The 26,661-nt window shown below is 54.6% G+C and overlaps 1 protein-coding gene across 1 annotated transcript in view; it reads right to left on the bottom strand.

Moving 5' to 3' along the window:
- Nucleotides 1–1,288: 1,288 nt before the first annotated feature.
- The window catches only part of DCHS1 (dachsous cadherin-related 1), a 48,843-nt gene continuing 23,470 nt past the window's right edge, over nucleotides 1,289–26,661 (bottom strand). Inside the window, exons 4-21 of the mRNA XM_084493029.1 lie at nucleotides 26,353–26,584; nucleotides 24,937–25,173; nucleotides 23,563–24,582; nucleotides 23,191–23,378; nucleotides 18,432–18,528; nucleotides 18,095–18,252; nucleotides 14,518–15,352; nucleotides 13,963–14,202; nucleotides 13,367–13,492; nucleotides 12,854–13,063; nucleotides 11,396–12,259; nucleotides 10,890–11,003; nucleotides 10,181–10,392; nucleotides 9,844–9,998; nucleotides 8,428–8,558; nucleotides 7,658–7,944; nucleotides 6,626–6,764; nucleotides 1,289–6,404 (exon numbers count right to left, since the gene is read on the bottom strand). Coding sequence (XP_084349155.1) covers nucleotides 3,790–6,404; nucleotides 6,626–6,764; nucleotides 7,658–7,944; nucleotides 8,428–8,558; nucleotides 9,844–9,998; nucleotides 10,181–10,392; nucleotides 10,890–11,003; nucleotides 11,396–12,259; nucleotides 12,854–13,063; nucleotides 13,367–13,492; nucleotides 13,963–14,202; nucleotides 14,518–15,352; nucleotides 18,095–18,252; nucleotides 18,432–18,528; nucleotides 23,191–23,378; nucleotides 23,563–24,582; nucleotides 24,937–25,173; nucleotides 26,353–26,584 — 7,860 coding nt within the window. The 3' untranslated portion in view covers nucleotides 1,289–3,789. The remainder of the gene's footprint in view (nucleotides 6,405–6,625; nucleotides 6,765–7,657; nucleotides 7,945–8,427; nucleotides 8,559–9,843; nucleotides 9,999–10,180; nucleotides 10,393–10,889; nucleotides 11,004–11,395; nucleotides 12,260–12,853; nucleotides 13,064–13,366; nucleotides 13,493–13,962; nucleotides 14,203–14,517; nucleotides 15,353–18,094; nucleotides 18,253–18,431; nucleotides 18,529–23,190; nucleotides 23,379–23,562; nucleotides 24,583–24,936; nucleotides 25,174–26,352; nucleotides 26,585–26,661) is intronic.

The raw sequence follows: 26,661 nt of genomic DNA, 5'->3' as shown, positions 1-26,661 counted from the left end.
GTATTTTTCTTGGGGACCCTATTCTGTGTGCATGTGTGTCCGTGGAGTCCAAGTGTCAGTAGCTGCAGTCAGATCACAGGTCCCAGGGCCTGTGGTGCCAGCAGCTGAGTGGGAGATGCAGGGGTGTCAGCCCCTGTCCTTGCTAACGGGTGTCAAAACAGACTGGGCAGTGAGCAGCTGGAGTGGCCTGGGAGCCGAGGTTTGTGTACCTAGGGGCAAGCCCACAGCAGGGAGGCTGTCAGAAGGACCAGGGGGTTCCCAGCCTACTGCCAGAGAGAGTGCAGAGTCTGGGCTCAGCTGAGCCCCTCGGGGTGTCTGTGTGTGTCTGTGTCAGGGAACTGCAGATGAGCAGATTCAAATGAGAGCTCCTGAGCTGGGGGCAATACCAAAAGCAGGAGTGGAGCTGTGCCTCAGGGGCTCGTATGTTGGGGTGCTAGCAACTGGGGGCAGCTGCTGGGCAGACTGGGTGTCTGAGCCTGGCTGCCAGAGGGACTCACCTCATACATGTGCATTCCCGATAACAGACTTTGTCAGCCAGAAAGGGGAGCAGGATGAAGCTGCAGTGCTGTCAGCATGTGAGTGTGTCTGCACGGTCCTGTGTGCCCCTCTGCTTGTGTCCACTTACACACCGGCACTGGGCTGTGTGGCTGTAGGGGAGGCATGCTCAGCCTCACCACTGGTTCGACCTGGATGTATGGTGTGGTGCAGCCTCACCTGCTGGGCTTGGCAGCTGCTAAAGGAAGGAACTTGCAAGATGCAGTGATGCATATGGGTGCTGGTGGCTTGGCCTGGGCAGCAGCCAAGCTGGGGCTGTTTGTGTGGCAATGCAGTGACAGGTGCAGGCACCGCACACACTGCTGCAGCAGCTAGCACCTGGGCCAGGCCTACAGTTTGTGATCAGGCTCTCAATGTCCTCTGCTTCACTAAAGCCTAAAATTGCTGCACCTCCTGTGCTGGCTTGACAAATTGCAGAGGCCAGGAGGCAGGCAGCTGTGGCTGGGCAGCAGGGCTCCTTGTGCTGTCTGCCCCAAGGGCACAGAGTGGCCTCTGTGCAGCCCCCATGCCCCAGGTAGCCCCAGCTCTGCCACCCAAGCTGCTGCCCAGGGCCAAGTGCAGGGTGCAGGTCCCCCTGGCTGCCCCCAACCCCCAGCACGTTGCCAGCAGCTGAGCCATGTGCTGAGCCCCTGAGTGCCACAGGTCTGTCCTCCACCCACTGGCCACACCAGCAACCACAAGGCCGTAAGTGCCAGCACAGCACAAGCCCAGAGCAGCAGCGACAATGTCTAGCTCTGTACAAACAAGTGTGGTTTATTAAGGCATTTCTTTGAGAAGTTGGCACTTGGGTCCAGGCTGTGCTGGAGCGGCCCAGTGTGCAGGCCGACGAGCAGCGCCCAATACATGCAGCTCAGCGAGACACGATACAAAAGGTACAAACAAAGTAGAAAACAGGAATCGTAGTACAATGTGTAAAAATAAATAACTGGAGGCTTGGCTCCTGGCTGGGCTCAGCAGCACGTGGCTGTATCCCCCCAGACAAAAGAGGGGCCGTGTGTCTGACCCTCTAACATGGCATGCAGGGGGTGACCCGTCTACACCCCACATCCTGAACGTGCAGAGGGGAGCAGGGCTGCTTGGCCATCCTAGCCCAATGCAAGGCTCACAGCACACGTGGCTCCTTGGGGGTGCCTCTTTAGGCTTTCCACGTGCCACGTGAGGAAAGAACTGTCCTCCTCTCCCAGAGCCATCCTGTCTCCCTCACGGGCCCAAGGCATGGCCCTGGTGCCACCACTGCTGCTGCAGATCCCAGCCCTGTTGTTGTCCAGGGCAGCTCCTGGGGCTGCCAGCACTGAGCACGCACTTGCATGGGCAGCACAGTGCCGGGTGTGGGGCACCCATTGCATGGGCTGGGCTGGGACCCATGGCGTGTGGGGGAGGTTGGAGCTGAGACACTGGCGGACATGTGGCTGCAGTCACAGGAGGTTCTGAGTGGGAAAGGGGCAGTGGGCAAAAATGGTTGTTTGTGGCTGCTGTGATAAAACATTTGGGGCTGGGATGACAGATGGGATGCAGCTATGGTGCTGACAGGCTTTGGACTGAGGCTACAGAGTGGGTGTAGGAGAAGTGTGATAGGAAGGGAATTCCCAAATACAGTAAACAGCCCCCGACCCCCTTCTCAGATGTCTGGGTGTCCTCCCAGGCTGACTGTGTAGCTGGGGCTGCCATGGTGCCCCGAATGTCCTGCTCTCAAGCCTCACCCTGCATCCTGTACCACGTGTGTGTGAGTCACAGTGATCCTGAGCACCCAGGGCCATAGTGGCCGGCACAAGGACTGCATTCCCAAGGTGCGGGGCCATGCAATGCCCTGTGGGCTGTGGGTGAGCACTGGGGCAGGGGCTGGCCCTGGCATGAGCTGATGCCAGCTGCAAGCAGTGCTGGTGTGCGGATGGGGACCAGCCCCAAGGAAATGTGGCTCTCCCCCATGATCACAACACAACATGAAGGATTGGTGCAGAGCAGCCCCTGCACAGAGGGCTGGGGATTCTGGCAACCACCCACATTCTGGAGGTGTTCCTGGTGGCCCAGCCTGTCCTGGTGAGCAGGTTGCACTGCAGGGCCCTGGGGGAGGCCTGCCACCCCGTATCCCATACTGTGGCTGCAAGACAACGTGCTGTTTGCCACCAAGCCAGCCTCAGGCCATGTGGTTTTTCAGGGTACCCCCCACCCCTGCTTCCTTGCAGCTGCATGCTGCCCACCAGGCCTGGGGCAGACAGAGCGAGAGGTGGTCACTGACTTGAGTCCCTGAGCGGCCACATCGGTGCCTTTCCTGGGGGGCTTGTCATCCTGGGGCCAGCTGATGCTCTTGCCAGCCCTGCCACAGCCTGCCCAGTGTCTGTGCCTGATGCTTCAGCCAGCCCACAGCTCAGAGAGGCAGTTGGGCCTGGGAGCAGCCTCTCTGTGCTGTGTAGGGCACCCAGCCTCCCAGCCAGCCCCTGAGGAGCAGTGTCCTCCAGCAATTCTGGGAGGGAGAGCCCTTACAAGAGGCAAATGCAGTGGGGGCAGGTGGAAGGGCTTGAGGGACCTGAAAGGATCCCCTTTCCCCCCCACCAGCTGTGGATAGGCAAGCAGACAGTGGTTGATGCCTTCTCCCCCTACAGCTTGGCCTGGGATGTGTTTCCCCATATTATCAGCAAGCAAAGTTCAGCCATCCCCATTCCCACAGGCAGCATGGGCAGACCAGCAGGCAGCTGGGGCTGTGCTGTCCGAGCAGTGCATCCCTGTCCAGGGAGCATTCCTCCCCGGCCCCATAAGCTCCAACAGAGATGGGGCCAGCAGGGATGGGCCAGCCTCCTACTGCACCCAGGGTGCTGCATGGCTTGGGCAAGCAGCCAGGCAAGAACAGGGTCTGCAGTCTGCAGTGCCCTGGCCCAGCAGGGCAGGGAGCACCCATCTGCTCCCGGCCCCTCTCAGAGCACAGAGTACCACGAAGCACCAGCGTGCCAGGCGCCGATCTGAGACACCATGAGCAGTACAAGAAACCATGCCCTGGGGTGCTGGTACTAGGATCAGCAGTCTATAGGGCATCAAAACTAGCACTGAATCTGCCAGACCACAGGGAGTCACAGGAGCCGGCAGTCCCAAAAGACATGGGAACCTGCAGCTCATGGGGGCTCCAGGCCAGGCAAGGTGCTGGGAGAGCAGGATCAGCACCCATGCAGAGTGGCCCTGGGCTTGGCCCTGCTCCTGGCCCCATGGCTGCAGGGTGGGGTGGCGGAGTCCACGGGCCCAGGTCTAAATCCTGAGCTCGGCCTCCTCAGGGGGCTCCAGTGAGTGCTCGGCACTGATGGCAGAGGCTGAGGGCCCCTGTGAGATGCCAAAGGGCGAGACCACAGGGGAGCGGGCAGCCAGTGGGGACAGCGACGGGGAGAAGCTGGGCGACATGGCAGAGGACGAGATGGAGCCCTCGTGGCTGATGGGTGAGCGGCGCAGGGAGGATGGGTGTGGGAAGGTCCTGCCTGCTGGTGGCTTGGGGGGCACAGACTTGGCACCTGGGTGGGCTACTGAGGTGATGAGGGGTGGGGGATCAATGCGGGGCTTGGGCTCTGCCTTGGGCTTGGTTGGAAAGGGCTTGCGCAGGGAGCTCTCATCCTTAAGGCGTGCGATCTCTGTGAAGACGCTGGCCAACGGCTGGAACTGGGGGCACCAGTTCAGCAGGTAATCCCAGTTGTAGCTGCCTCGGAGCTCCTCATCGCTGGCCACGATGGCAGTGAGCGAGCCCTCCACAGAGGGCTTGCCATCCTCTGGGAAGGCATAGTCCTGGGGCTGGGAGGACACACTGAGGCCGCAGCGCACACCGAGGAAGGCGCTGCCTCCCCCATCCTCACGGTACAGCTGCGGGGGTGGTCCCGGCAGCAGCAGCCCGGAGCCCTTCTTGCTCTTGAACCACTGGGTGCTCTCCAGGGCGGCCGGCTCACAGGAGATGTCGGAGAGCTGGTCGGCATCTTGCTGGATGCCAGAGTCAGGGCCACGGGCAGAGATATGCTCCTGCATAGAGGCCGTGATGCTGGCCACACGCGGGTACTCGTTGATCATCCGAATCTCGTCATCTTCAGCAGCCTCAGCCGAACCTCTGCCACTGGAGTGCGAGGGGTCTAGTGAGCCACCTCGTGTGTAGGGCCCTGCTGGCTCACCCCCATACCCTGGCAGGGCCTGATGGTAAATGTGCTCACCCCCAGGAAGCGCCGGTTCCTCGCGGCCCAGCTTCTGCAGGGAGCCGCTCTGCACGCGGGCCAGTGGCCTGTCCCCCTCTGGCTTCTCGTGGCCCCGGCGGTGACGGGAGCGGACCAGTGCCAGCACGATGGCCACAGCAGCCAGCACCACCACAACCCCCAGGGAGGCAGCCACAGCCACCAGCAGCAGGTTGAGGTCCGGAGCCAGGCCGAAGGACGTGTGTGTGATGTCAATGGTGACCTGTGCAGAGGCTGAGCGGGAGGCAGGCAGGGGGCTGCGTGCCTGCACCTCCACACTCATCTCACGCGGCTCCCTCTTGGCGCGCCCAGCCCCAGCCTGGGGCTGGCTGTCCATGCGCAGGTAGATGGTGCCCGTGGTTTGGTTGATGGCAAAGTACGGTGATGGCTTTGTGAGGGAGTACAGCACAACTCCATCAGCCCCCTCGTCTTCGTCTGTTGCCAGCACTCGCCCAATGCTCTGCCCTTTGCGGGCACCCTCAGGGACCTCAAAGCTGAAGGAAGGGCTCAGGAAGATGGGATCATACTCATCCTCCCCAGTCACCAGTACCCGCACAGTCACCGTGGCAGAAGCATTGCCAGCATCGGTGGCCCTGACTAGGAGTTGGAAGGCTTTAGCTCGTTCGTAGTCAAAAGTAAGACGTGAGCGCAGCTCCCCAGAGCTGCTGTTGATGGCGAAGGCATCCCGGCCCTCTGCCACACCAGGCTCCCCAACTGGCTGCTCCAGCACTGCATACCGAAGCTCCCCAAAGACACCAGTGTCTGCATCGATGGCACGCAGGGTGGTGACCAATGTGCCAGGAGGCAGGTTCTCCCGCATGCTGGCACTCAGCATCTCCACTGGGAAGTATGGTTTGTTGTCATTGACATCCTTCACCTCAATGGCTACAGGTACCAGTGCAAAGTGGCCGCCTGGCTCATCTGTAGCCTGTACCACGAGGGCATGCAGTGACTGGGCCTCACGGTCAAGAGGCTGTGCCAGGCACAGGGCCCCTGTACTCTCATGAAGCTGGAAGAGCCCATGCTGGTCACCTGAGCTGATGGTGTAGTGAACGTGGCCGTGGGGCCCTGAGTCAGCATCATGGGCCATCACCCGCAGCAGCTCTGTGCCAGGGAGCACATTCTCACTCACTGCTGTGCGGTACTCAGCTCGGGCAAACACGGGTGGGTTGTCATTGACATCCTGCACAGTGATGAGCACAGGCACTGTAGCACTGCGCTGTGGCAGGCCCCGGTCTGAGGCTGCCACAGTGAGGTTGTAGACTGGGATGGCCTCAAAGTCCAAGGGCTCCACAAGCACCAAGGCACCCTGTGTGCGGAGGTGTCCTCCTGCCCAGGCCACACGGCTCTCCACCTGGAAGGCATTGCCACCATTGCCACTGACAATGGTGTAGTCAAAGCCAGCGTTCTCCCGTGAGAGATCGGCATCACCTGCCTCCAGTGTCAGCACAGTGGTTCCCGGGCGCAAGTCCTCAGGGACACTGGCATTGTAGCATGGCACCTGGAAACTGGGGCTGTGGTCATTCACGTCAAGCACCTGCAGCTGCACAGTGGCCCAAGATGAAAGGCTGGGAGAACCATGGTCACGGGCCTCCACCACCAGGTCCAGGGTAGGCTGACTGGCATCAAATTCCACCCGCCGAATGGTGAACAGGGTCCCTGTGAGGGCACAAAGCCAGAGTCAGCATGGGGAGCCAGCAGGGAGGTGGGCATGGTGTTCTGGGATGCTGTGGTGGTGTGCCTTGATGGCTGCCACCACTATGTCTGCCTCTCTGACTACCCCAGCCGTAATGAGGGGCCAGCATGGGGGCCCCTCCCTCTGCATGCACTGTTGGATCAATCTACAGCATGAACCCTATGTAGCAGTTAGCCCCACACACCATTGCTGGGGTCGATGGCGATGTCAGGGCTGGGCACAGCCAGGTGGAAGGTGACATCCCCGTTGCTGCCAGAGTCTGGGTCAGTGGCACTCACAGTGAGAAGGATGCTGCCTGCAGGTGTGTGCTCTGGCAACGTCACCTGGAAAAGAAGAAAGCCCCAGTCAAAATCATGTCCCTCTGTGGGCATCTGTTCCTGCTTGACTGGATCTGGCCAGCAAAGCTGGGAGAAGGTCTGGGCTGGCCAGGGCAGCCATGGCCAAAGTAGCTCACTTCCTCGCTGACCAGGGCCCTCCCACCTCTGTACCAGGGCCACACACTTGAGGTCACCTGTCCCATATGCATGACACCTAGCATTGTAAGTGTGACTTCTGAGAAACTTCAGCATCCAGTTATTCATCCTTTTCTCTACCATCCTCTGCTATGCTGAAAAACGTATTAGATGATATTATTTTTTATATTTATTTTTTTTCTATAAAAGGTATTTTACTCAACGCAAAACACCTCTCATCCTCTTGTGCCAAACAACATGTACAAACAGGCAGTCTTCCACTGGTCTGCTCTCCCAACCTTCAAGCATTTCTGTGTCTTCCCAACTTCTTGCATCTCTGCTCCAGAGATACATCACATGGTACTGGTCAGCTTTTGTCCATTTACCTCCCTATGGGGCCTCTGGCCAGGTCTCACCAGAAACACGTCAGCCTGTGACCCATCTCCCACCAATCTTGGCCTTCCTGCTGCTCCTACTTATTCTGGCATGTACCATCTGCATGCAGCTGTGCAGGCCTGCAGCTGCTGATCCCAGTGCCATGTGCCTGGTTTCAGCTTCCTGTTCACACTGCAGTGACAGCAGGAGGTGTGTCAGGATGTGGATAGAGGCTCAGGAGGAGAAGGGCCAGGACGGGCTCAGACCCATCCTTGAGGGGATCTCTGTGCCTCCTAAGCCCAGGTGAGCCAGGCAGTGTGCAGGAGCAGCACAGGGGCTTATGCAGGGGAGCCAGCACGTGCGTGTTCAGGTGCGTGTGTGTACAGTACCTGGTAGAAGCCCTGGCTGAAAGACGGTGCGTTGTCATTCACATCCTCCACGACAACGGTGAGGTTGGCCTCGGTCTCATGGCGGGTGTCAGAGGCACGCAGGGTAAGGGTGTAGTGGCTGCGTTGCTCGTAGTCCAGTGGCCCCGTAAGGGCAATGCGTCCCCCATACCGCAGCACACTGAATGTGCCCAGAGCATCACCATCCAGCACGAGGGTGTAGGAGAGTGTGGGGCCCGAGTCCACATCGTTCCCTGTCAGCTGTGCTATCTGGGTGCCTAGCAGTGTGTCTGAGGAGAGGCAAGGCATGAGCAAGCAGCCCCATCTCCTCAGAAGAGAACCCAGCTCACGTGGGGGAACCAGCCTGAGCACTGGGCATAAGGGAGATGTCCTAGTGGTCAAGGAGCAGGTCTTGGGAACCAGGCAGGAGGACTGGGCAGGCGTACCAAGGGCAGAGAGCCAGCAGGCCACTCATGCAGCCAGAGCCCCCATGAAGTGGGCAGAGACCAAGGAGAAGTTGCGGGTTCAGCTGGTTCCATCAGGACACAGCTGCTGCATCACAGACAGCCATACAACCCCCAGCTCCAGGACATAACAAACAGGGCAGTGGCGAAGGGCTTGGGGAAGCTCAGCCAGCGGGTCAGCACAAGCCATCCCTCATCAAGGGAATGAGCAAGCCTCTCTGGGGCCTCTCCCCCACCCACAGGTGTTTATCATGCTTCAGCTCCTGCCACTGCTGGACACACTGACCTATGGGGCTGAGCTGCACTTACTTTCTGGGACCCGCACCTCCCAAGGAAATGGGATGGTGGGGCTATTGTCATTGATGTCCATCACCACAACGGTCAGTGTTGCTGAGCCCACAAGAGGAGGTGTCCCTCTGTCCATTGCTGTTACCACCAAACTGTGGAAAAGCACAAGGGCACGGCACAAGGTTCACAAATGTGGCCATATGTGTGAGGGCCAGTACGTGCATGCACAGCATCTGGAACATGGTGCAAGGCGGCACTGCACATGTGTGCAGGGTTGGAGTGTGTACACATGGTAGTAGAACTACGCACAGCATCTGGAGTATATGGGGCAATGGATATGTGCAGAGCATCTGGAGTACACGTGGGTCAGTGGATGTGGGCCCATACGGAATATGGGGCAGCAGATGGATGTACATTTGGGGTTTGTGTTTGGAGGGCAGTGGATTTGTGCCCAGCACTTGGAACATATGAGCAGGCAGGGATGTGGGCACAAGAGTCTGGAGCATGCACAGCCCTGTCATGTGCACATGCATGGTTGGGGGCTTTTGCAAGGGGGTTACAGTGGATGCATCCATAGCATTTTTCATGTATTATATTTTTGCATAGCATAGCATGTGCAAGGGGCAGGAATCTGGAATGTTGGTGAGAAAAGATGTGGGCAGAGTGTGTTGAGGCATGCAAGGAGACAGGTGACAGCATTTGGAGCATATTTGGGAGCTGGGGAATACATGGAGCCTCTGTTTGCATGTAGCAGTGATGTCTATGTGAATGGAACGAATCCCCTAGGCCTCCACGTGCCTTGGAAGAGTGAAGAGAGATTTGAAACATACATATGACAGCAGGAACATAGCCTTGGTGAGTTGGACAAAGTTGTTCCTTGTTCCTTGTATCTGAACCATGCATGTGTAAAAAGGTAGGGGGAGGTTTAAATTCATGGTTTGTAGAGTTTGTCATCACCTTACATGGTTGTGGTTAGGCTGACTGTGGGATGTCATGAATGTGCACATGCGGTGAGGGACCTAGAGGACTTGGGCTGAATGCAGAGGGACTTGCAAGAGGGCTGAGATAGCTTCTGGAGGGCATGTGGCAGAGCAGGAGGGTGCAATGTGTGGGAATGGGAAGGGACTGAACAGATACGGTCTGGATTAAGCAGGCAGGAAAGAGAATGGATGCAGCTACTGAAGAGTCCACTGCCCCCTTCACAACCTTTTCAGATTTGTGAAATCCAGGCTGAACAGAGCGCAGGCTCATCTCATGACTATCTGCCATGCCCTCAGTGCCATTTGCTACACATGCTACTACTAAGTCTGAGTTCCTGCTGTTGTTTGGCAATGGCTTTGGGTGGCACCAAGTAACAGACTATCCTCTGCAGCCTTGGGGATGCTGCTCCTATGCCCCTCTCATACCTACAGTACAAGTTGGTCTGGCCCTACTTACCGGGTCTGTGACCAGATCTCCCTGTCCAGGATGGCAGCAGTAGTGATAGTGCCGGTCTGAGGATCGATGTGGTACAAGCCTGTCATTGGCAGGGACTGGTTAATAGCATAAGTCACCTGCCCATTCACTCCTTGATCCAGATCATCTGCCAGGACCTGCAAAGCCACAGGAGAGATTCAGCAGTGCAGTTGTGGAGCCCTACAAACTACAGACCTCCAAGGCCAGACCTACAGATTTATAGGTGCCAGCCACGGGCCTATGGCACAGCCCCCCACCTCCTCACCCTGGCAGGGGCAGCCAGGGGCTCAGATGTCCCTGTTTGTGCCCCCAGTGCTACCTGGATGACTGGGGAGTCATAGCCCTGTGATTCCCAGATGAATGCCACATAGTTCTGCAGCTGGAAGCGTGGCAAATTGTCATTCACATCTTGCAGGTTAAGGTTTATGGCCATAAAGCTGAAGGAAGCTGCTGTCTCTGCCTGGACCACAAGGCGCAGCCGGGGGCTGGCCTCAAAATCCAGGCTGCTGGAGTCCTGAACTGAGATGGCACCTGGGGAAACAGCAGGGTCAGGGGGAGAGGGGGTGAGTGAGGAACCAGCACACCCAGTCCCCATCTTCTCTTTTGTTCCCTTACACTCAATCCATCCCTCTGCCCATCCATCCACTCTCAGATAGAGAGAAGTAGTATACTGAGCTCTTCTGAGCCCTCTCCAAATCTCAAGCCTTCTCATCAGCCCTGGTGAGCTACCCTGGTGATAAATCCTGAACACTGCCCTCTGCTAACTTCTGAACTGGGCCTGCAAATTTTTTGGGGAAAGATCCAGTTAGCAGGGACCAAAATTGTGCTAAGAGCTGCATTTGCAACCTCTGGACAATGATGGGATAGTGTCTATGTCCAAATCCTAATACCATTAAATTTACTGGTAGAGGTGTAGACTATGTTCCTGTGCCTTTGGAGGGCTCTGAGACTTGTGATAGCTGAGCAGGCACTGGCAGAGCACAAGTGACCTTCCCTTGCTGCTTCCCCAAGTGGTCCTGCTGCTGTACCTGAATTGGGCTGGATAAGGAAAGCATTCTTTTCGTTGCCACTGATGATGCTGTATGTGATGCGCCCAGAAGAGCCCCCTGTGTGCACAGCTTGGATGCTAGCGACAGCAGTACCTGTAAGGGAGGGAACAATGTTGAAGGGGCAGCAGAGTCTCAGGGCAGGTGCCAGAGGTCAGGGGCACATGCTGTACTAGAGGAACATGGCCCCGCCTGAGGATACTGTTGCCAAAGGAGGTGAGAGTCAGGACTTCTAGGGCCTGTCTGCAGCCCTTCTATGGTCTCACTGAACCCTGCAGACCTTCCAGGAGCATCTGTGCACCTGTGACCCACAGGATTACCACCCTCAATACCCTGGGCACCAGTTAGGCCCTGCTGTCCCCTGGATATACACAAAGCACAATGACTTCCAAAAACCGTGCAGTGCTCCCCAGTCTAAATATCCCTCTTCCTCCCCATCTTCTCCCATTTCATCCCAGTCTGTGCCGGGCACTCTGCTCAGCTGATACCTGGGGCAGCATTTTCTGGCAGGGCCACTTCACTGGTGCTCCGGGGAAAGCGCAGCCCTCGGTAGGGCTCTTCCTGCAAATGGATCACCACCACGCCAGTAGAGGAAAGCGCTGGTTGCCCCAAATCTGTGGCCAGGATGAAGAGAGTCCGCTGGCGCTGGCTGAGTGAGCCCAGGGGCTGCAGCAGCTGAATATCCCCCGTGTAGGAGTTGATTGCGAATGCAGAGTTGGGGGTGGCAAGGCGATACAGGATGGAGGCGTTGGCACCTGCATCCCTGTCCTCTGCCCTCATGGTGGCCACAACCTGCTTGAGTGATGTGTGGCGAGACAAGTTGACAGTCAGCGGGCTGTGCAGGAAGGCAGGAGCATGGTCATTGACATCCCGCACTGTGACAGTGACCCGCACAGCTGCACTCTTGGGTTCCCATGGTGCTGAGTCCACAGCCTTGGCAAGGAAGCTGTAACTGGCGTGGCGCTCCCGGTCCAGTGCCTGGGCACTTCTGATGCGCCCGCTCTGTGGTTCTACTTGGAACATGCCCAGTGACTCATTGCCCAGATAGTAGGTAACCTGCCCATTGGTGCCCTCATCAGGGTCCTCAGCTTCCAGCTGCAGAACCAGGGCACCAACAGGCAAGTCCTCTGGCACCTCCACCACATAACTGGCCTGAGCAAAAACAGGTGCATTGTCATTTAGGTCCAACACCCGCACGTTGACTGACATGGTGGCACTGCGTGGAGGGGTGCCATGGTCTTGCACCACCACTGTGAGGGTGTAGAAAGCAACTTGCTCCCTGTCAAGAGCACGTGCAGTGGAGAGGACACCTGAGACAGGGTCTAGGATGAAATCTTGCCCAGGGTCTCCATCTGGAAAAGAAGACAGGGAACAGCAAGACGGCGTTACTGTAACCTGAGGTTGGCACAAGGAGGGACCTAACCTATGCTGCGTGGAGGGACAGCATGAAGTCCATCCCAGTGTGGCCTGCCAGAGAGGGTAGAGTGAACTGTTCTTTGTAAGTCCCTAGTGGGACTTAAGTGGGACTGAACCTCCTTGGTCCAGCCGTGTGTGTGTATGTGTAAGAACTGGATCCACCAGCTCACAGAGCAGTGCTGTTGCCACAGATAATGCCTGGTGTAACAACAAAGACATCTCACTTAACAAGCTGTAAATTCAACAGGCCAGAGCAGGTAAGAGAGGTGTGGAACTAATCTGAGCCTGAGGAACCAGAGAGAGCCTGGGGAATGAGGCAATGTGGCCTGTGCACATTTACCGGGGGCAGTGAAACTAGAGGGTTGAGAGGAAGGAGTAGCAACATATGGTCTGGAGCAGGAGAGAGCTGATGTGGAACGGGAATTGCCACAGGTGATGCTTCCAAGAGCTCCTAGCAAGCCTGGGTGAACAGCTGCTACCAACCACCAAGAACGAAACTACAGAGCTCTCTCTGTCTCTATGCTCCTCACCTGCCACACGGTACTCCAAGCGCCCATTCTCGCCTCCATCAGGATCGGTGGCCCGCAGGGTGTAGAGTGCTACGCAGCTTTGGTTCTCAGGGACCTCCACAGACCAGGATTCACTCTCTAGGTGTGGTGTGTGGTCATTCTCATCCCCTACTGTTATCCGCACAGTTGCCTTGGAGAGGTTGGGGGGCAGGCCACCATCCCGTGCATAGACTGCAGGAACACAGCAAGAGTGCTGCAGAGTACCCTGCTAACTGGGAGCTACTACCAAGGCTGTCACATGCAAGTCACAGACAGTTACAGGGGAGCCAGGCATGGGATCACGGGAATTCCTACATGCTCAAACCACCCAACAACCCTGCATGCTCTGCAATCCCTCATCACTTCCCATGGCCTGCCCGCCTCGCAACACCACCCTTCCCCAGCAGTGAGGAGCACTCATCTGTCTTATCTGTGCTCCCTATAACCCACCCTGCCATGTCTGCTCCTCCCTCTCATGCACTAGCACAGCCATACCCATCAGCACATGCTGCTCCTGCTCCTCACGGTCCAGGGCATGTGTAGTGACAATAAGCCCCGTCTGTGGGTGGATGGAGAACGGTCCCCCAGAGAGACCCCCATAGGTCACCTGCCCATTGGCACCTGCAGGGAGGAGTACATTTGAGGGCAGCCCAACAGAAATGCCAAGAACCTCTCACTTGGCTCCCAGCCCCGCACCTCCTTCCTCCCAGCCTTCCCATCCAGGGGGCAGACAGACTGTAGAGGAGGATGCTCTCACTGCCTGCCAAGTAAAGGTGTGGGCAGAGATGTGTGGTGGAGAGAGGTCCCAGCCCAGCCCAGCTTGTGGAAGGGAAAATGGGATAAGGAACCTCCAAGGAACAAAGCCCATTGACTTGGGAAGTAAAGGGAATCAATCTCTGTTCTCATTCTCAGATTTTCCCAGGGTCCATCCCATCCCTCTTTACCAGGCCAGGTGATGGTTCCTCCCTCCATGGACACCCAGGCTCTCCAAACCAGATGGGAGGGAGCAGAGTGCACCTCGTCCTGCAAGTTGCATCCCAAGAAGGGCTCCTGACCAAACTGGGCAGCTCACTCTTGCCCTGCATCCTCACCCAGGTCCCGGTCTGTGGCCAGCACCTGCAGTACAGGGCTGCCAGCTGGCAGGTTCTCCATGATGTGTGCTTCATACTCAGGCTTCTCAAAACTGGGAGCCTCATCGTTGACATCCAGAACCAGCACAGAGAGTAGCTGTGTGGCTGAGCGGCGTGGGAAGCCATGGTCTGTGGCCACCACAGTCAGGTTGTGCTGCACCACCTCCTCCCGGTTCAGCGCCCGCACGACAGAGAGCGCACCTGCAGACAGGGGAAGAGGGATGATCTGGGACTGCATGCCATCAGGGCCAACCACTCCCTGGACAGAGGTGTCACAAGGCTGCAGGCACTGGGGTGAGCCAGGGTCTCGAGAGACAGCAGGGTAACGCCAGCCAGGTGCTATGCTTGGGGCTGTCCACACCCTGTAAGTCCTTCTTACCTCCAGGTGATCTGTAATCCCCAGCCCACACTCTCCTTCTGTGCACCATGCTACATCCCCACATGTGCCTGCACCCTCCTCAGCCCCCACATTCCCAGTGTTTCTGCTGCCCACCCTGCATCCTCCCAGGCCCTCACCAGTGCTGGGGTTAAGGTGGAAGCGGCCATCACTGTTGCCTGCTCGTAACGAGTAGCTCACTCGCCCATTCTCTCCCAAATCGTTGTCCTGGGCCACCACGTGCAGAGCCACGAACCCAGTTGGCTGATCCTCCATGACGCTGACAGCAGCAGGTGACAGAAACACGGGTGCATTGTCATTCTCGTCAGTCACAAACACACGGGCCGTCACAGCTGCCGAGCGGCGCTGACTGACATTGCGTGCCTGGTCTGTGGCCTCCACCACCAAGAGGAAGGAGGCAGCAGCCTCCCGGTCAAGGCCCTGGCGAAGGGTCAGCAGTCCCGATCGGCTGTCAAGTTGGAACGGGGCCCCAGGGGGCTCCTGGCGCAGCAGGGCATAGCGCACCTGGCTGTTGGGGCCCACGCCATCCCCATCCAGCGCCTGGAAGGTGAAGATGGACGAACCAGCCTGCACGTTCTCGGGCACCACAATGGTGATGGGGTCTTCAGGGAAGGTGGGTGCCTGGTCATTGCAGTCCTGCACATGGATCTGTACCAGCACCAGTCGGCTGGAAGGATAGCCATGCTGTGTGTCCTCAGCACTCACCTGAAGCATGTGCCGTGCCCCGGCTTCATAATCCAGCTCCTGGGCAGCGTAGATCTCCCCTGTCACACTGTCAACAACAAAGGTGCCATCCCCACCACCTCCTACCACTGTGTAGGTCAGCTGTCCTCGTGCAGGGGCATCTGGGGGTGCCACTGAGCCGATCACAGACCCTGGCTTGACCCCCTCGAGAGGGTGCAGTGTCAGCACGGTGGCATCGGGCCGGGGCAGCACACGGGAGGATGGCAGCACCTGAGAGGAGAGGCAGCAGTCAGGGGTGCATACCAGGATCTTGCATGTTGGGGAGGCAGGGTGGGGAGGGGGGCTCTTGGGGAGCCAGTGGACATGGGGCCTGAGGAGTGCAGGTGTATGAAGGCAAGGTCACAGGTCTTGTGGCCTAACAGATGAGTAACAACCTGAAAAACATGCTGAGAAGGAGCACAGGTTTGACAGGATGAAAGACAAGCTTCACCGGAGGAACTAGAGTAGGTAAGGACAGACAGAGCTGCTGAATGAGCAGAGAAGGCTCAGGTATATCAATGTATACAAATATCTGAAGAGAGGGTGTATGGAAGATGGAGCCAGGCTCTTTTCTGTGGCACCCAGTGATGAGAGAGGAGGCACTGGGCACAAGGCTGTGAATGTTGTCTACCCTCCAGTTGGAGGCTGGTCACAAGTTGCATCCATCTTGGCTCAGTATTAGGGCCAGTTCTTTTTAATAACTTTGTCAATGATCTGGACAAGGGGAGTAAGTGTACCTTCAGTAAGTTTGCAGGTGACACAGAGTTGGGCAGGAGTGTTGATCTGCTCATGGGCAGGAAAGCTTTACAGCAGGATCTGGATAGTCTGGATTGATGAGGCGAAGACAACTGTATGAAGTTCAACAAGGTTAAGTGCTGGGTCCTACCACCCTATGGGTCACAAAAAACCCATGCAATGCTACAGGCTTGAGGAAGGCTGGAGAAAAGCTGCCTGTCAGAAAGGAACCTGGGGGTATTGGTTGATAGCAGACTCAACATGAGTCAGCAGTGTGCTCAGGTGGCCAAGAAGGCCAATGACATCCTGGCTTGTATCAGAAATAATGTGGCCAGCAGGACTAGGGAAGTGATTGTCCCTCTGTATTCAGCTCTGGTGAGGCCACATTGAGTTCAGCTTGGGGCCCGTCACTACAAGAAAGACATTAGGGTGCTGGAGCATGTCCAAAGAAAGGCAACGAAGGTAGCGAAGGATCTAGAGAACAAATCTTATGAGGAATGGCTGAGGGAACTGGGGTTATTTAGCCTAGAGAAAAGGAGGCTCAGAGGAAACCTTACCGCTCTCTACAACTACCTCAAAGGAGGTTGTAGTGCGTGGGGTCAATCTCTTCCCCCAAGTAACAAGCAACAGGAAATAGGAAATGACCTCAAGTTGTACCAGTGTAGGTTTAGATTAGATAATAATACTAGATTAATACTAATACTAGAGTAATTAATTTTTTAAAATTATTTAAATTAATTAAATTACTAGATTAATACTAATACTAGATTTTTTAAAGAAAAAAATCGTCACTGAAAAGGTGGTTAGACAATGGAAGAGGCTGCCAAGGGAGGCGGTGGAGTCTCCATCCATGGAGGTCTTCTAAAGCCACCTGGATGTGGTTGTTGGCAAGTGTCTCTGGGTGGCCCTGCTGGAGCAGGCGGGGGTTGGACCAGATACCTCCAGCCTCAGCCGCGCTGTGATTCTGTGACTGGGTTAGACACTGTAATAGAAACAGATGCCACCAGAAACAATTCTGCAAAACATAAGCAAGAGTGGGCAAGAAGAGAAGTAACACTCATTCAGATGAGAGGTGCAGAGAAGAAAGACAACATAGTGTGATCTGAAGATAAATAAATACTATTACTGCTTTTATTAAAGATTGTGAAGTTAATTCAGGGATGATGTACACCTGTGGATGGGAGTGAGAGAAAGTAATTGTGTCATCTGAAGGGAAAACATGTTGAAGAACTCAGTGCATTCTTGTCAAGGAGTTGGGGAAAAATGAAGTCCAGCAAAACTGTCAACTCAGAGGAGTATCAGAACTAGTGACTGCCAAGCAAATAGCTACATTATGGGCATGCAAACTAGCACTTCAGGGACAAAAAGCGTGTCAGCCTGGTCTCAGCACTTTGAAGGCCAAGGAACTTGAAAAACAAGAACAGTTAGACATGGCATAAAAAGGAAATAGTTTTAAAATGTATTGCAGAATGGCTAAAGGCAGATGTGCCAGGCTAACACAGTACTTCTCTCCTCAAACACAAAGGAAACACAGTAGATCTAATTTAATATAATAATAAAAGAAAGCTGTGTACGTTAAAGGTTTGCTGACAGAGTTAGAGGGCACTGCCAGTACACAGAAAGAACAGAACATCAAACGAAGAGAGTCAAGTGACCATGGGAACTGCAACAATGGGGACAGGATGTGAAATGGTGTACTGTGAAAGTGCATTGACTGGGGGGGGGAAACAGAGTCTCTGCTGTAAAATTAAATTCATTACTAACAACAGAGAAAGGACTCAGCTATCTGAGCCAACACGCCAGACGGTGAGTGCAAAAGCTATGCATACATGAAGAAATTCCTGTACATCAAAAGAAATGTTTTCAGTAGATGCTGGGAAGAATTAATGCCTCTGGGCAGGGGACTTCTAAGGTTGTCTCTGCAACAACATGTGTAGGACTGGGATGGCTGTCCCAGTCTGCAGAAGAAAAATGTTTACTACTAATGCTGATGCTGACCACTTTACGAATGAGAGCATTTATGAATGAGTGGCAGCTAGTCTCTTCCCATCCCATGTTCTCCACCACAATGGTGGGGCTGGAGCAACAGTTGAGCAAGGGCAGAGGGTGCCCTGGGATGAAGGTGGTGGAGGGCAAGAAGGGTATGGAGGAAGGCTGCCAAGTAGCAGAATGGTGTCCTCCAAGAGATGAGCAAGGGGTGGATGGTACAGGGACGAGAGCAGCTGGGGTGCTGGATACCTGAATGCGGATGATGGCCGAGGTACTGCGGGGCACCGTGCCCCGGTCACTGGCTGTCACAGTGAAGATATACTCAGCACGGTCAGACCGGCGTAGCACTGTGGCAGTCCGCAGCTCTCCAGTGGCCACATGCAGTGTGAAGCGCTCTGCCCAGGCTCCTGCAGAGAGAAGGTGAAATGCTGCAGGGAGAGGCAGAGGAGGGAGGGGCAGAGAACATGCTGGGATGGAGGAAGGACTGTGGCCTGACAGGGCTGGGGCAGTGGTCACCCATCTGCCCACAAGGGTCATGGCTGCACAACAGAGAACAGTGACAGGTAGCCAGGTCAGCAGCTCCTACCTATTAGTGAGTAGGTGATGGTCCCATTCTCACCCTCGTCAGGGTCCTTGGCCTGGAGGGAGGCAACAAGAAGTCCCGACGGCTTCTCTTCCAACACCTGCAGCACAGCCCAGAGAGCAGCTGAGTGTCACAGAGCCATTCCCACCGACCCCAAGCACAGCATCTGTGCCTTCCTACACCCATCCTGCACCTTGCCCAGGGCACAGCCCCCCATCCAAGACCTGAGTCTGCACAACATGGGAAGTTTGCAGCCAAGCAGACAGACGGAGGTCCTGCCCTGCCATCCCCCTGTGCCGCCCAGCTTGACGCAGCTCAGCAGCCTTGGCACATGTTGCAGCAGTGAGCTGCAGGGTGATGGAGGGACACCACCAAAGTTACACCCAAGGCCTCTGCAGCAAAGAAAACCCCCTCTACGCCCATTTGACGCCTTTGGAGGAGAATAGAAATGTTCAAGCTCTGACTAGTGCAGATGCCACTCACACTGGCGATGGAAAGGGTCCCCTTAATTCCCACCAGCCAGCCCAGGGCAGTTCATGATCAATGGAAATGCATCAGGCAGTTCTTCCTGCATCCAAACACTCCGACTCCTAGGGCTTTTCCCTTCTCTCCTTTTCTTCTAGTTAGCACTACTGACTGGCTGTCTGCAGGCACTTAAGACTACCATTCTGTGCCAGTGCATCACAGTACCTATAAGGCATGAATTATGCACATCCTCAGCTAACACTACACTCTATGCTTCCTGACAGGGGCCACACGTTAACAGCATTGCATGGAAACTCCTAGAATCACAGAATCACAGAATATCCCAAGTTGGAAGGGACCTGTAAGGATCATAAAGTCCAACTCCCGGCACCATGCAGGTCTAACCCCCAAAAATTCAGACCATGTGACTAAGAGCACAGGCTCCTTTAGCGGATACTCACTCCTTTCGTGGATAGTTATGGAAATAGACACATCCCCATTACTGCCCCTCACCATCCATCAGTGTTAGGGGTACCCTCAGCAAACAACCCACACCTGCTGGCAGACCCGTCTCTCCTCCAGTGGTGACTATTTGCACCCATAAACACCTCAACAGTAGAGCAGGCAGCCCACTTGGCACAGATTCTGTGATCTCTTTCTCACCAATATGATGCTGTCACAGACCAAATTCACATCCTACAGCACAAATCATCCTCACAGACCCAGCTGTGCTCTCTGATCTCTGTGTGGTACCGCTTCAATGCATGCATACACAGGACAAACGCAATCCAAGAAAGAGTCCAAGGAAAGAGTCTGCAAGCTTTTGAGAGGAGGCAAGTGTTAATGTTGTTGCACAAGCTGCTGGCACCACGCTGGTGGCGCTCACAGAAGGGGAGCGGGGGCGGAGGGGGACAACAACCAGAGGAGCTGGACTTGTTTAGCTGGGCCAAACAGTGATGTGACTGCACTCTGTAAACACAGAGGAAAGGGGAGGGAAATTCCAAGGAGAGAGAGGAGCTATTTAAGCAAAAACACAATATTGGCACAAGAACAAATGAGTATAAAGTGGTCAGAAATTAGTTTAGGCTGGAAATTAAGAGATGGTTTCTAACTACCAGATCAAGGAATCTGGAACAGCATTTTACAGCAGTGGTGGAGGCAAAGGACCTTCTAAATATAGCTCAGTTGTTTATGAAAAGGACTATCTATGTGGACACCTCTGAGCAGGGCCATGCTTAGGAGGCCCCTTCCAAGCCTTTCTCTGTAACAAGTTGGGACAGGGCTTGCCCCCATACTGTTCATAATCACCTTCGAAGATACAAGGGGCTCCAACTTCATGCACATGGTCACACTGCCCTTCCACCAGAAATCAAACTCCACTTGAGGAAAGCAGTGACTCAGTGGGTGAGTTAAAAAAGCAGCATCCACACAGGCTCCATTACAAATGACATTTCAGGTGCACAAACAGAGAAATAAATAGCAATAGAAGTGGTTCTGTCTCTGCAAAAACCTCCACCTTAGTAAAATTACCACCAGGCAGGCTTGTCCAGGTCAGATGCCCACCCTCCAAGACGGCTGTTGCAAATACCAACCTGGTCCAAAGAAAACTGTCTCAACTAGAGGCACGACTCAAACAGTGGCTGGCAGTGGATAGAGAAGATGCAAGAAGTAGGGTACGTATGGAATAATTCTCCTGTGAAACCTTCCCAGCTTCCAGCAGTCTGTGTCTAAGTCACTTCCTGAGCCACAGATCATATTTTTGTTCAACAGCCTTTGCTGGATTTTTTTCTTTCCATGAATTCATCTAATTTTGAACCCATGCAACTTTTGGCAATGATTTCACATTTTAATTATGTTCTGCATGAAAAAGTACTGCCTTTGTTTATTTTAAACCTGCTGCCCGGTCATTTCCTGAAGCTGCCTAGTTTTTGTATTGTGAAAAGTGCAACCTCTAATTTCCCCATGACTCGCTCTGTGCCGCTCAATGCACACCTCTGTCATATTCCTGCAGTATCTGTCATGCCAAAGAATGTTCAAGTATTTTCTCTCTGCATGGAAGCCATTATCTACTAGAGATCACATTAACACTCTTTTCTGAGCCTTTTATAGCACTACTGCTTATTCAATGGAATGACTATAATACATATAACTGCTTGAGAGAGTCCAGCACAGAGCCACAAGGATGATTAAGGGAGTGGAGCATCTTCCTTACGAGGAAAGGCTGGGTCTCTTTAGCTTGGAGAAGAGGACACAGGAGTGACCTTATTAATGTTTATAAATATGTAAAGGGTGAGTGTCAAGAGGATGGAGCCAGGCTCTTCTTGGTGACACCCGATGACAGGACAAGGGGCAATGGGTGTAAGCTGGAACACAGGAGGTCCCGCTTAAATGTGAGACAAAAATTTTTCACGGTGAGGGTGACAGAACACTGGAACAGGCTGCCCAAGGGGCTTGTGAAGTCTTCTTCTCTGGAGACATTCAAAACCTGCCTGGACATGTTCCTGTGTGACATGATTTAGGCGTTCCTGCTCCAACAGGGGGACTGGACTAGATGATCTTTCAAGGTCCCTTCCAATCCCTAACGTTCTGTGATTCAGTGATTCTGTGAAGGCACAATAGAATGTACACAGAATTTGAGATGAGTTTTTCTCTCAGTCTGTTCATTTTCTAATAAAATACAGCATTTGATTCACCTTTTTGACTGCTGCTGAGTCCTGAGCTGATATTTTCACAAAGTATTTACAGCGATACCTTGATCTTCTTCCTAGACTTCAGTTGCCTTTTCAGAGCCCATCACTATGTAAGTGAAATTCATATCGCTTTTTGCCATGTATATTAGCACTCTCTACTTAGCAACAATGAATGCCATCTCCCATTTTTCCTCTCATTGCATTTACCTGCCCTCAGAACTCCAAATACACCTCAGCCTTGCTGTGTCTCCTCAAGGATGCACATGCTTTTGTGGTATCTTCGCAAGAGAAGAGACCTGAGCTCCAGCAGAACACTCCCATTGTTTCATGGCCCAGACGATGGAATCCACTGCAGCACACTTGTGCTGCTGGTGTCCCCACACATAAGCAAGGACATTTAGCAGACTGCGGAGAGTGCTAGCAATGCCATTCCGCAGAGCCTGTTCTGTTACACCCAGCAGTGTAATGGCCAGCTGGCCCTGGCCTGCAGGAGTGATCCAAAGGCCAGTGCTCAGAGAGTGCAGGAGACTAACTTTGCCTTCCCTTCCTCCACCAAGCCCTGAGAGATGCTATCATACAGTCCACGCCTTCCCAGACAGATCTGCAAGCGGAATGTCAGATGGACAGGCACGAGAAAGTCTGGGCAAGGGGAGCTGTGGATGGAGCAGGAAGGGAAGCAGTAACCATCAGGGCAGGCCTGACCAGAGCTGTAGCACCTCAGGCCATGTCAATGGCCTCCCAGCTGCAGCAGCGACCTGCCAGCACAGCCTGGCCCTGGCAGGACCTGCAGCATGGGAAAGGCTCCCATCACCAGGATGTTTAAAACCCAGTGGGACACAAGTGGCTTTGAGCAGGCTGCCTGAAGTGCTGTAAGGATGCAGTGCAACTGCATCCTTTCAGTTGTAGGTGCTCCCCATTCCATACAGAATGAGGACAGGGTCTATATCGCCCACCATCCATCACTGCTGGTGTCCTGGCCACAGAAGGTGCTCCAGAGGGGCCACAGCAGAGCAGGGCTGGGAGATGAGGTCTGGTCCTTACCACTTTTCTTCAGCAGCACAGACATAGCTCAGTCCACAGCACACTGGGAGCATGGGTTACCACAGCCACCAGGCCATACTGAGAAGGAAAGCTGGGTTGGAGACCATCACAGATTCTCAACAACCTGGGCAGTGCTTTCTTGACCTCCCAGAAACCTCAGTGGCTATGCTGAAAGTCCTGAGACCCAGAAGATAAATGCACCCCATGCCTGCCTGCTTGTGAGCATTTTACTCCTGGGTCTGCTGGCTCAGGTTTGGGGCTCCCCTTCACCTTTCCTCCTTGCAAGCAGCTGTGAGCCAAGAGCTTCTGCCTGCTTCTCAGTCCTATTGGCACCAGAGCCCTTTGCAGTCCCCACTCTGTGTACAAGGAGGCCTCTATTTCCCAAGGGCACGCCCATCTTAGCACATCTCCCTCAGATTTGCCAGACTGCCCTGGCTGCTGCATGGGTGCAACCTGTGACTGCTCTCCCACCCTGAGACTCTGCTGTGTGCCCTTCCCCTACCTGCCCCCAAGCCCAGAGGCTACCATGCTGCTGCCCCACTAGGACCTCAGCCTGCTGCACCTACCTGCACAGGCAGTTCCTGACCACTGGCCACATGAAGGAAAGCAGGAGTGTTGTCATTTTCATCCAGGACAGTGACATAGATGGTTCCTGTGGCACTGCGGGGTGGTGCTCCTCCATCCTGCACAATCACCAACAGTTGGTAGCTGGACTGCTGCTCGCGGTCTAGGCTGTGCTTGGTGCTGAGCTCCCCTGTGAGGGAGAAATCCCTTTTAGAGAAGGGCCTGTGCTCAAGCATGTTGCTGGGGAGCCCAGCACTGCAGGGGTAGGAAGATGATTAATTTATTGTGATACTGGCCTGGCCTGCATCACTTTTGACCTGCCCTGGGTATTTTCCCCAGCCAGCCCCAGCCCAAGAAACCAGGGGGACTCTCACCTGTCTGTGTGTGGATAAGGAAGTTGGGCTCATGCTGAAGCAGACGGTAGGTGAGACGGCTATTCTGTCCAGCATCCCGGTCACTTGCCATCACCCTTCCCACACTGCTACCGGGAGCCTGATTCTCAGGAACAGTGAAGAAGTAACGCTCCTCACTCAGCCGAGGGCTGTTGTCATTCTCATCAGTGATGCTGATTCGTACAGTGCTGGTGCCTGTTTTCCGGGCTTCCCCCCCTGTGGCACTGCCTCCTGCCGATGCCAGCACTGTGAGCACATACAGGTCCCGTGTCTCCCGGTCCAGGGCACTTTTGACATACAGCCAACCACTCTCGGGCATGATGCCAAAGCTGGCAGCATCCCCATCTGCACGCAAGTGGTAGGTAAGGGTCATGGCTTCTGCATCGCGTGCCAGGGCCCGCACCTGCAGGAAGCGAGTGGAGACAGGCACACCTTCCCGCACCTCCACACGATAGGTGAGTGTGTCAAAGATGGGCCCATTGTCATGCTCAGCTTGCACATGCACCAGGAGTGTGAAGGTGGAGCTGAGCTGGGGAACTCCACTGTCTCGGGCCACAATGGCCAGCCTGTATGCTGCGCTGGCTTCATACTGCAGTGCCCCGACCAGTCGCACTGCCCCTGTTGAGCGCTCAACACTGAAGGTGCCATCACCTCCTGACACAAGCTCAAAGTTCACCTGACCATTGGCACCACTGTCACGGTCCTCAGCCTGCAAAGTGTACACTGTAGTCCCAGGCTCTGTGGCTTCTGGCAGCAGAATGGAGTCAGAGGTGGCTGGGAACACTGGTGCATTGTCATTCACATCTGACACAGAGATTTTCACACGGGTGTTGCTATAGGCAGGGGGTGAACCACTTCGGGCCTGGACATCTAGAATGAGGACTGCCTGAGACTCATGATCAAGAGGCAGGCTGGTGCGGAGCTGCCCAGATCCAGAGTCAATGGAAAAATAGCCATGAGGATCCCCCGAGGAGATGGAATAAAAGATGTCATCGGCATGACCTGCAGATAGGGAAATGAAGACAGAAGGAATGATTTGTGTACCTGGCCCACCTCCTCAGCCTGCTACAGACAGCAGCAGGGTTGGACATTGCTGTTTAGGGCAGACTCTGGTCTGGAGATATAGAGCAGCACTGTGCATGTTTGTGTGCATGGTGTGTGTGTACACAAAGCATGTTTGAGAGCAAGTACTGGAACAGAATGACAATCTTGGGGTGCACATTCAGATGTGCATGCCTTTGAGCATGCATGGAGCTCCCAGAATGGGGTTGCTCTCTGAGGAAGTGTGATACCAGACTTTCAAAACAATGCAGGAACAGTGGAAAGTGACTGCATATAAAAGTGCCAGGCCCATACCTGGAGGATTCTGGGCACGGACAGCCCCCACGTTGGTGCCCTGCAAAATGTCCTCAGGCACTGTGAAGAAGTACTGGGCTTGCTCAAAGATGGGGGGCGAGACTGTGCCCTCTACGATGCTGATGTTCACTCGGGCATTTGGCTGTGCCTGTAGGCCTCCTCCATCTTGTGCAGAGATCACCAGCTGCACCAGGGTGTTGGCTTTACCACTCAGGGACCATGAGAGGGAGATGACACCTAGGGAATAAAGACGTTCAGAGGGCACTAAGCCTGCACCCCTACATCACGTGGCACCAGAGCAACAGGACAAACTATAAGCTTGAAATTTGTAGAATCATAGAACGGCACTTGGGTTGGAAGGGACCTTAAAGATCATATAGTCCCAACACCCATGCCACGGGCAGGGATGCCACCAGCTAGATCAGATTGATCTGGAAATGAGAAACCTAAAAGGGTAGCAAACAATGTGTGCCTCAAGGCAACTTGCCATGGAAGAACTGGAGTAAATAGGAACCCTGATGGGAAAAGCTCCCCAAATTCTCCCTTCTCAGCCTCAAGTCTAATCCTGAGCTAAGCAGCAATGAAGGCTGTGACAAGTAAGACAGAGAGCAGGTCTTGGGAGAGGGGAAGGAGGGAACAGAACTTCTGATGTGGGGGCACAGGGCAATGGTCAGGGTGCAGCAGTGGCAGGTGGGATCTGGGCTGTGAGTAGGCTCCTGGAGGAAATGTAGAACTGCAGAACCTTCCAAGACAAATCCTACAAAGGAGGTGGGCCTGCATTAGGATGGCCAGTAGGCCTGTTCTCATCCCAGCCAAATTTTGGCAACCTGGGGACCAATGTGGGCAGACCCTGATGCCTCTGCCAAGCACAGGACACCATCCTGTCCCACTGAGGGCCCCTGGCACCATACACCCATGCACACACCTCCCCAGCAGAAACTGGTCTGACTTTGGTGGCCAAAGAAGGCAAGAGACAAGACAGGCAATGAGAAAGGTTGGACTGTGTGGCTAATAGAGTTATGAGGGAAGAGAGTAAATTGATCAGGGGAGAGGAGGCAACTGGGCAGGGACAAGAAACTAAGCAGGATAAAGCTTCATGAGACAAAACAAGCAGTGTGCAGGAGAAAAGGTGCAGTGAGTTCGGGATGACAATGAAAGTGAGGAAGAAAAAGGGGACAAATAAAGAAGAGAGCAGGAAGCAGAACCAAGGAGTCAGAGATTGAGTCTCAGAATGAGCAGCTGGGAGACCAAGACACTGGGACAAGGAAGAAATGTCCAGGAGAGGAACAGACATATTCTGGTGGCAGCCTGAATTGCTGAGATGGCCAAACAGAAACATTCAGAATGACTTTCACATCTTCCCACATCCCACTGCTCTGGCTGATGCTTCCTCTGGCTGGCCCTGAGCTCTCTCACCTGTGTCCTTGTTGAGAGAGAAGAGAGGGGGTGAGTTCCCCAAGACAATGCGGTAGGTCACTTTCCCATGCAGACCTTCATCCTTGTCATGGGCAGTAACACGCAGCACAGCTGTACCCGGCATGCTCTGTGTGCTAATGCTGGCAGCATACTCTAGCGGGTAGAACACTGGCCGATTGTCGTTTATGTCCTCCAGGAAAACCTTCACATACACCATGGAGTTCAAGCCACCCTGTGGAAAAAAAACAGATCAGAGATGGGGCAAACAGCAGGGGCAAGGACAATTGTATTCCCGGCACAGTGCTGCGA

Source organism: Aythya ferina (genome assembly GCF_964211825.1).
Source record: "Aythya ferina genome assembly, chromosome: 1".
NCBI lineage: Eukaryota > Metazoa > Chordata > Aves > Anseriformes > Anatidae > Aythya > Aythya ferina.
The sequence above is the reverse complement of the archived record's forward strand: the minus strand, read 5'-3'. Positions and strand labels throughout refer to the sequence as shown.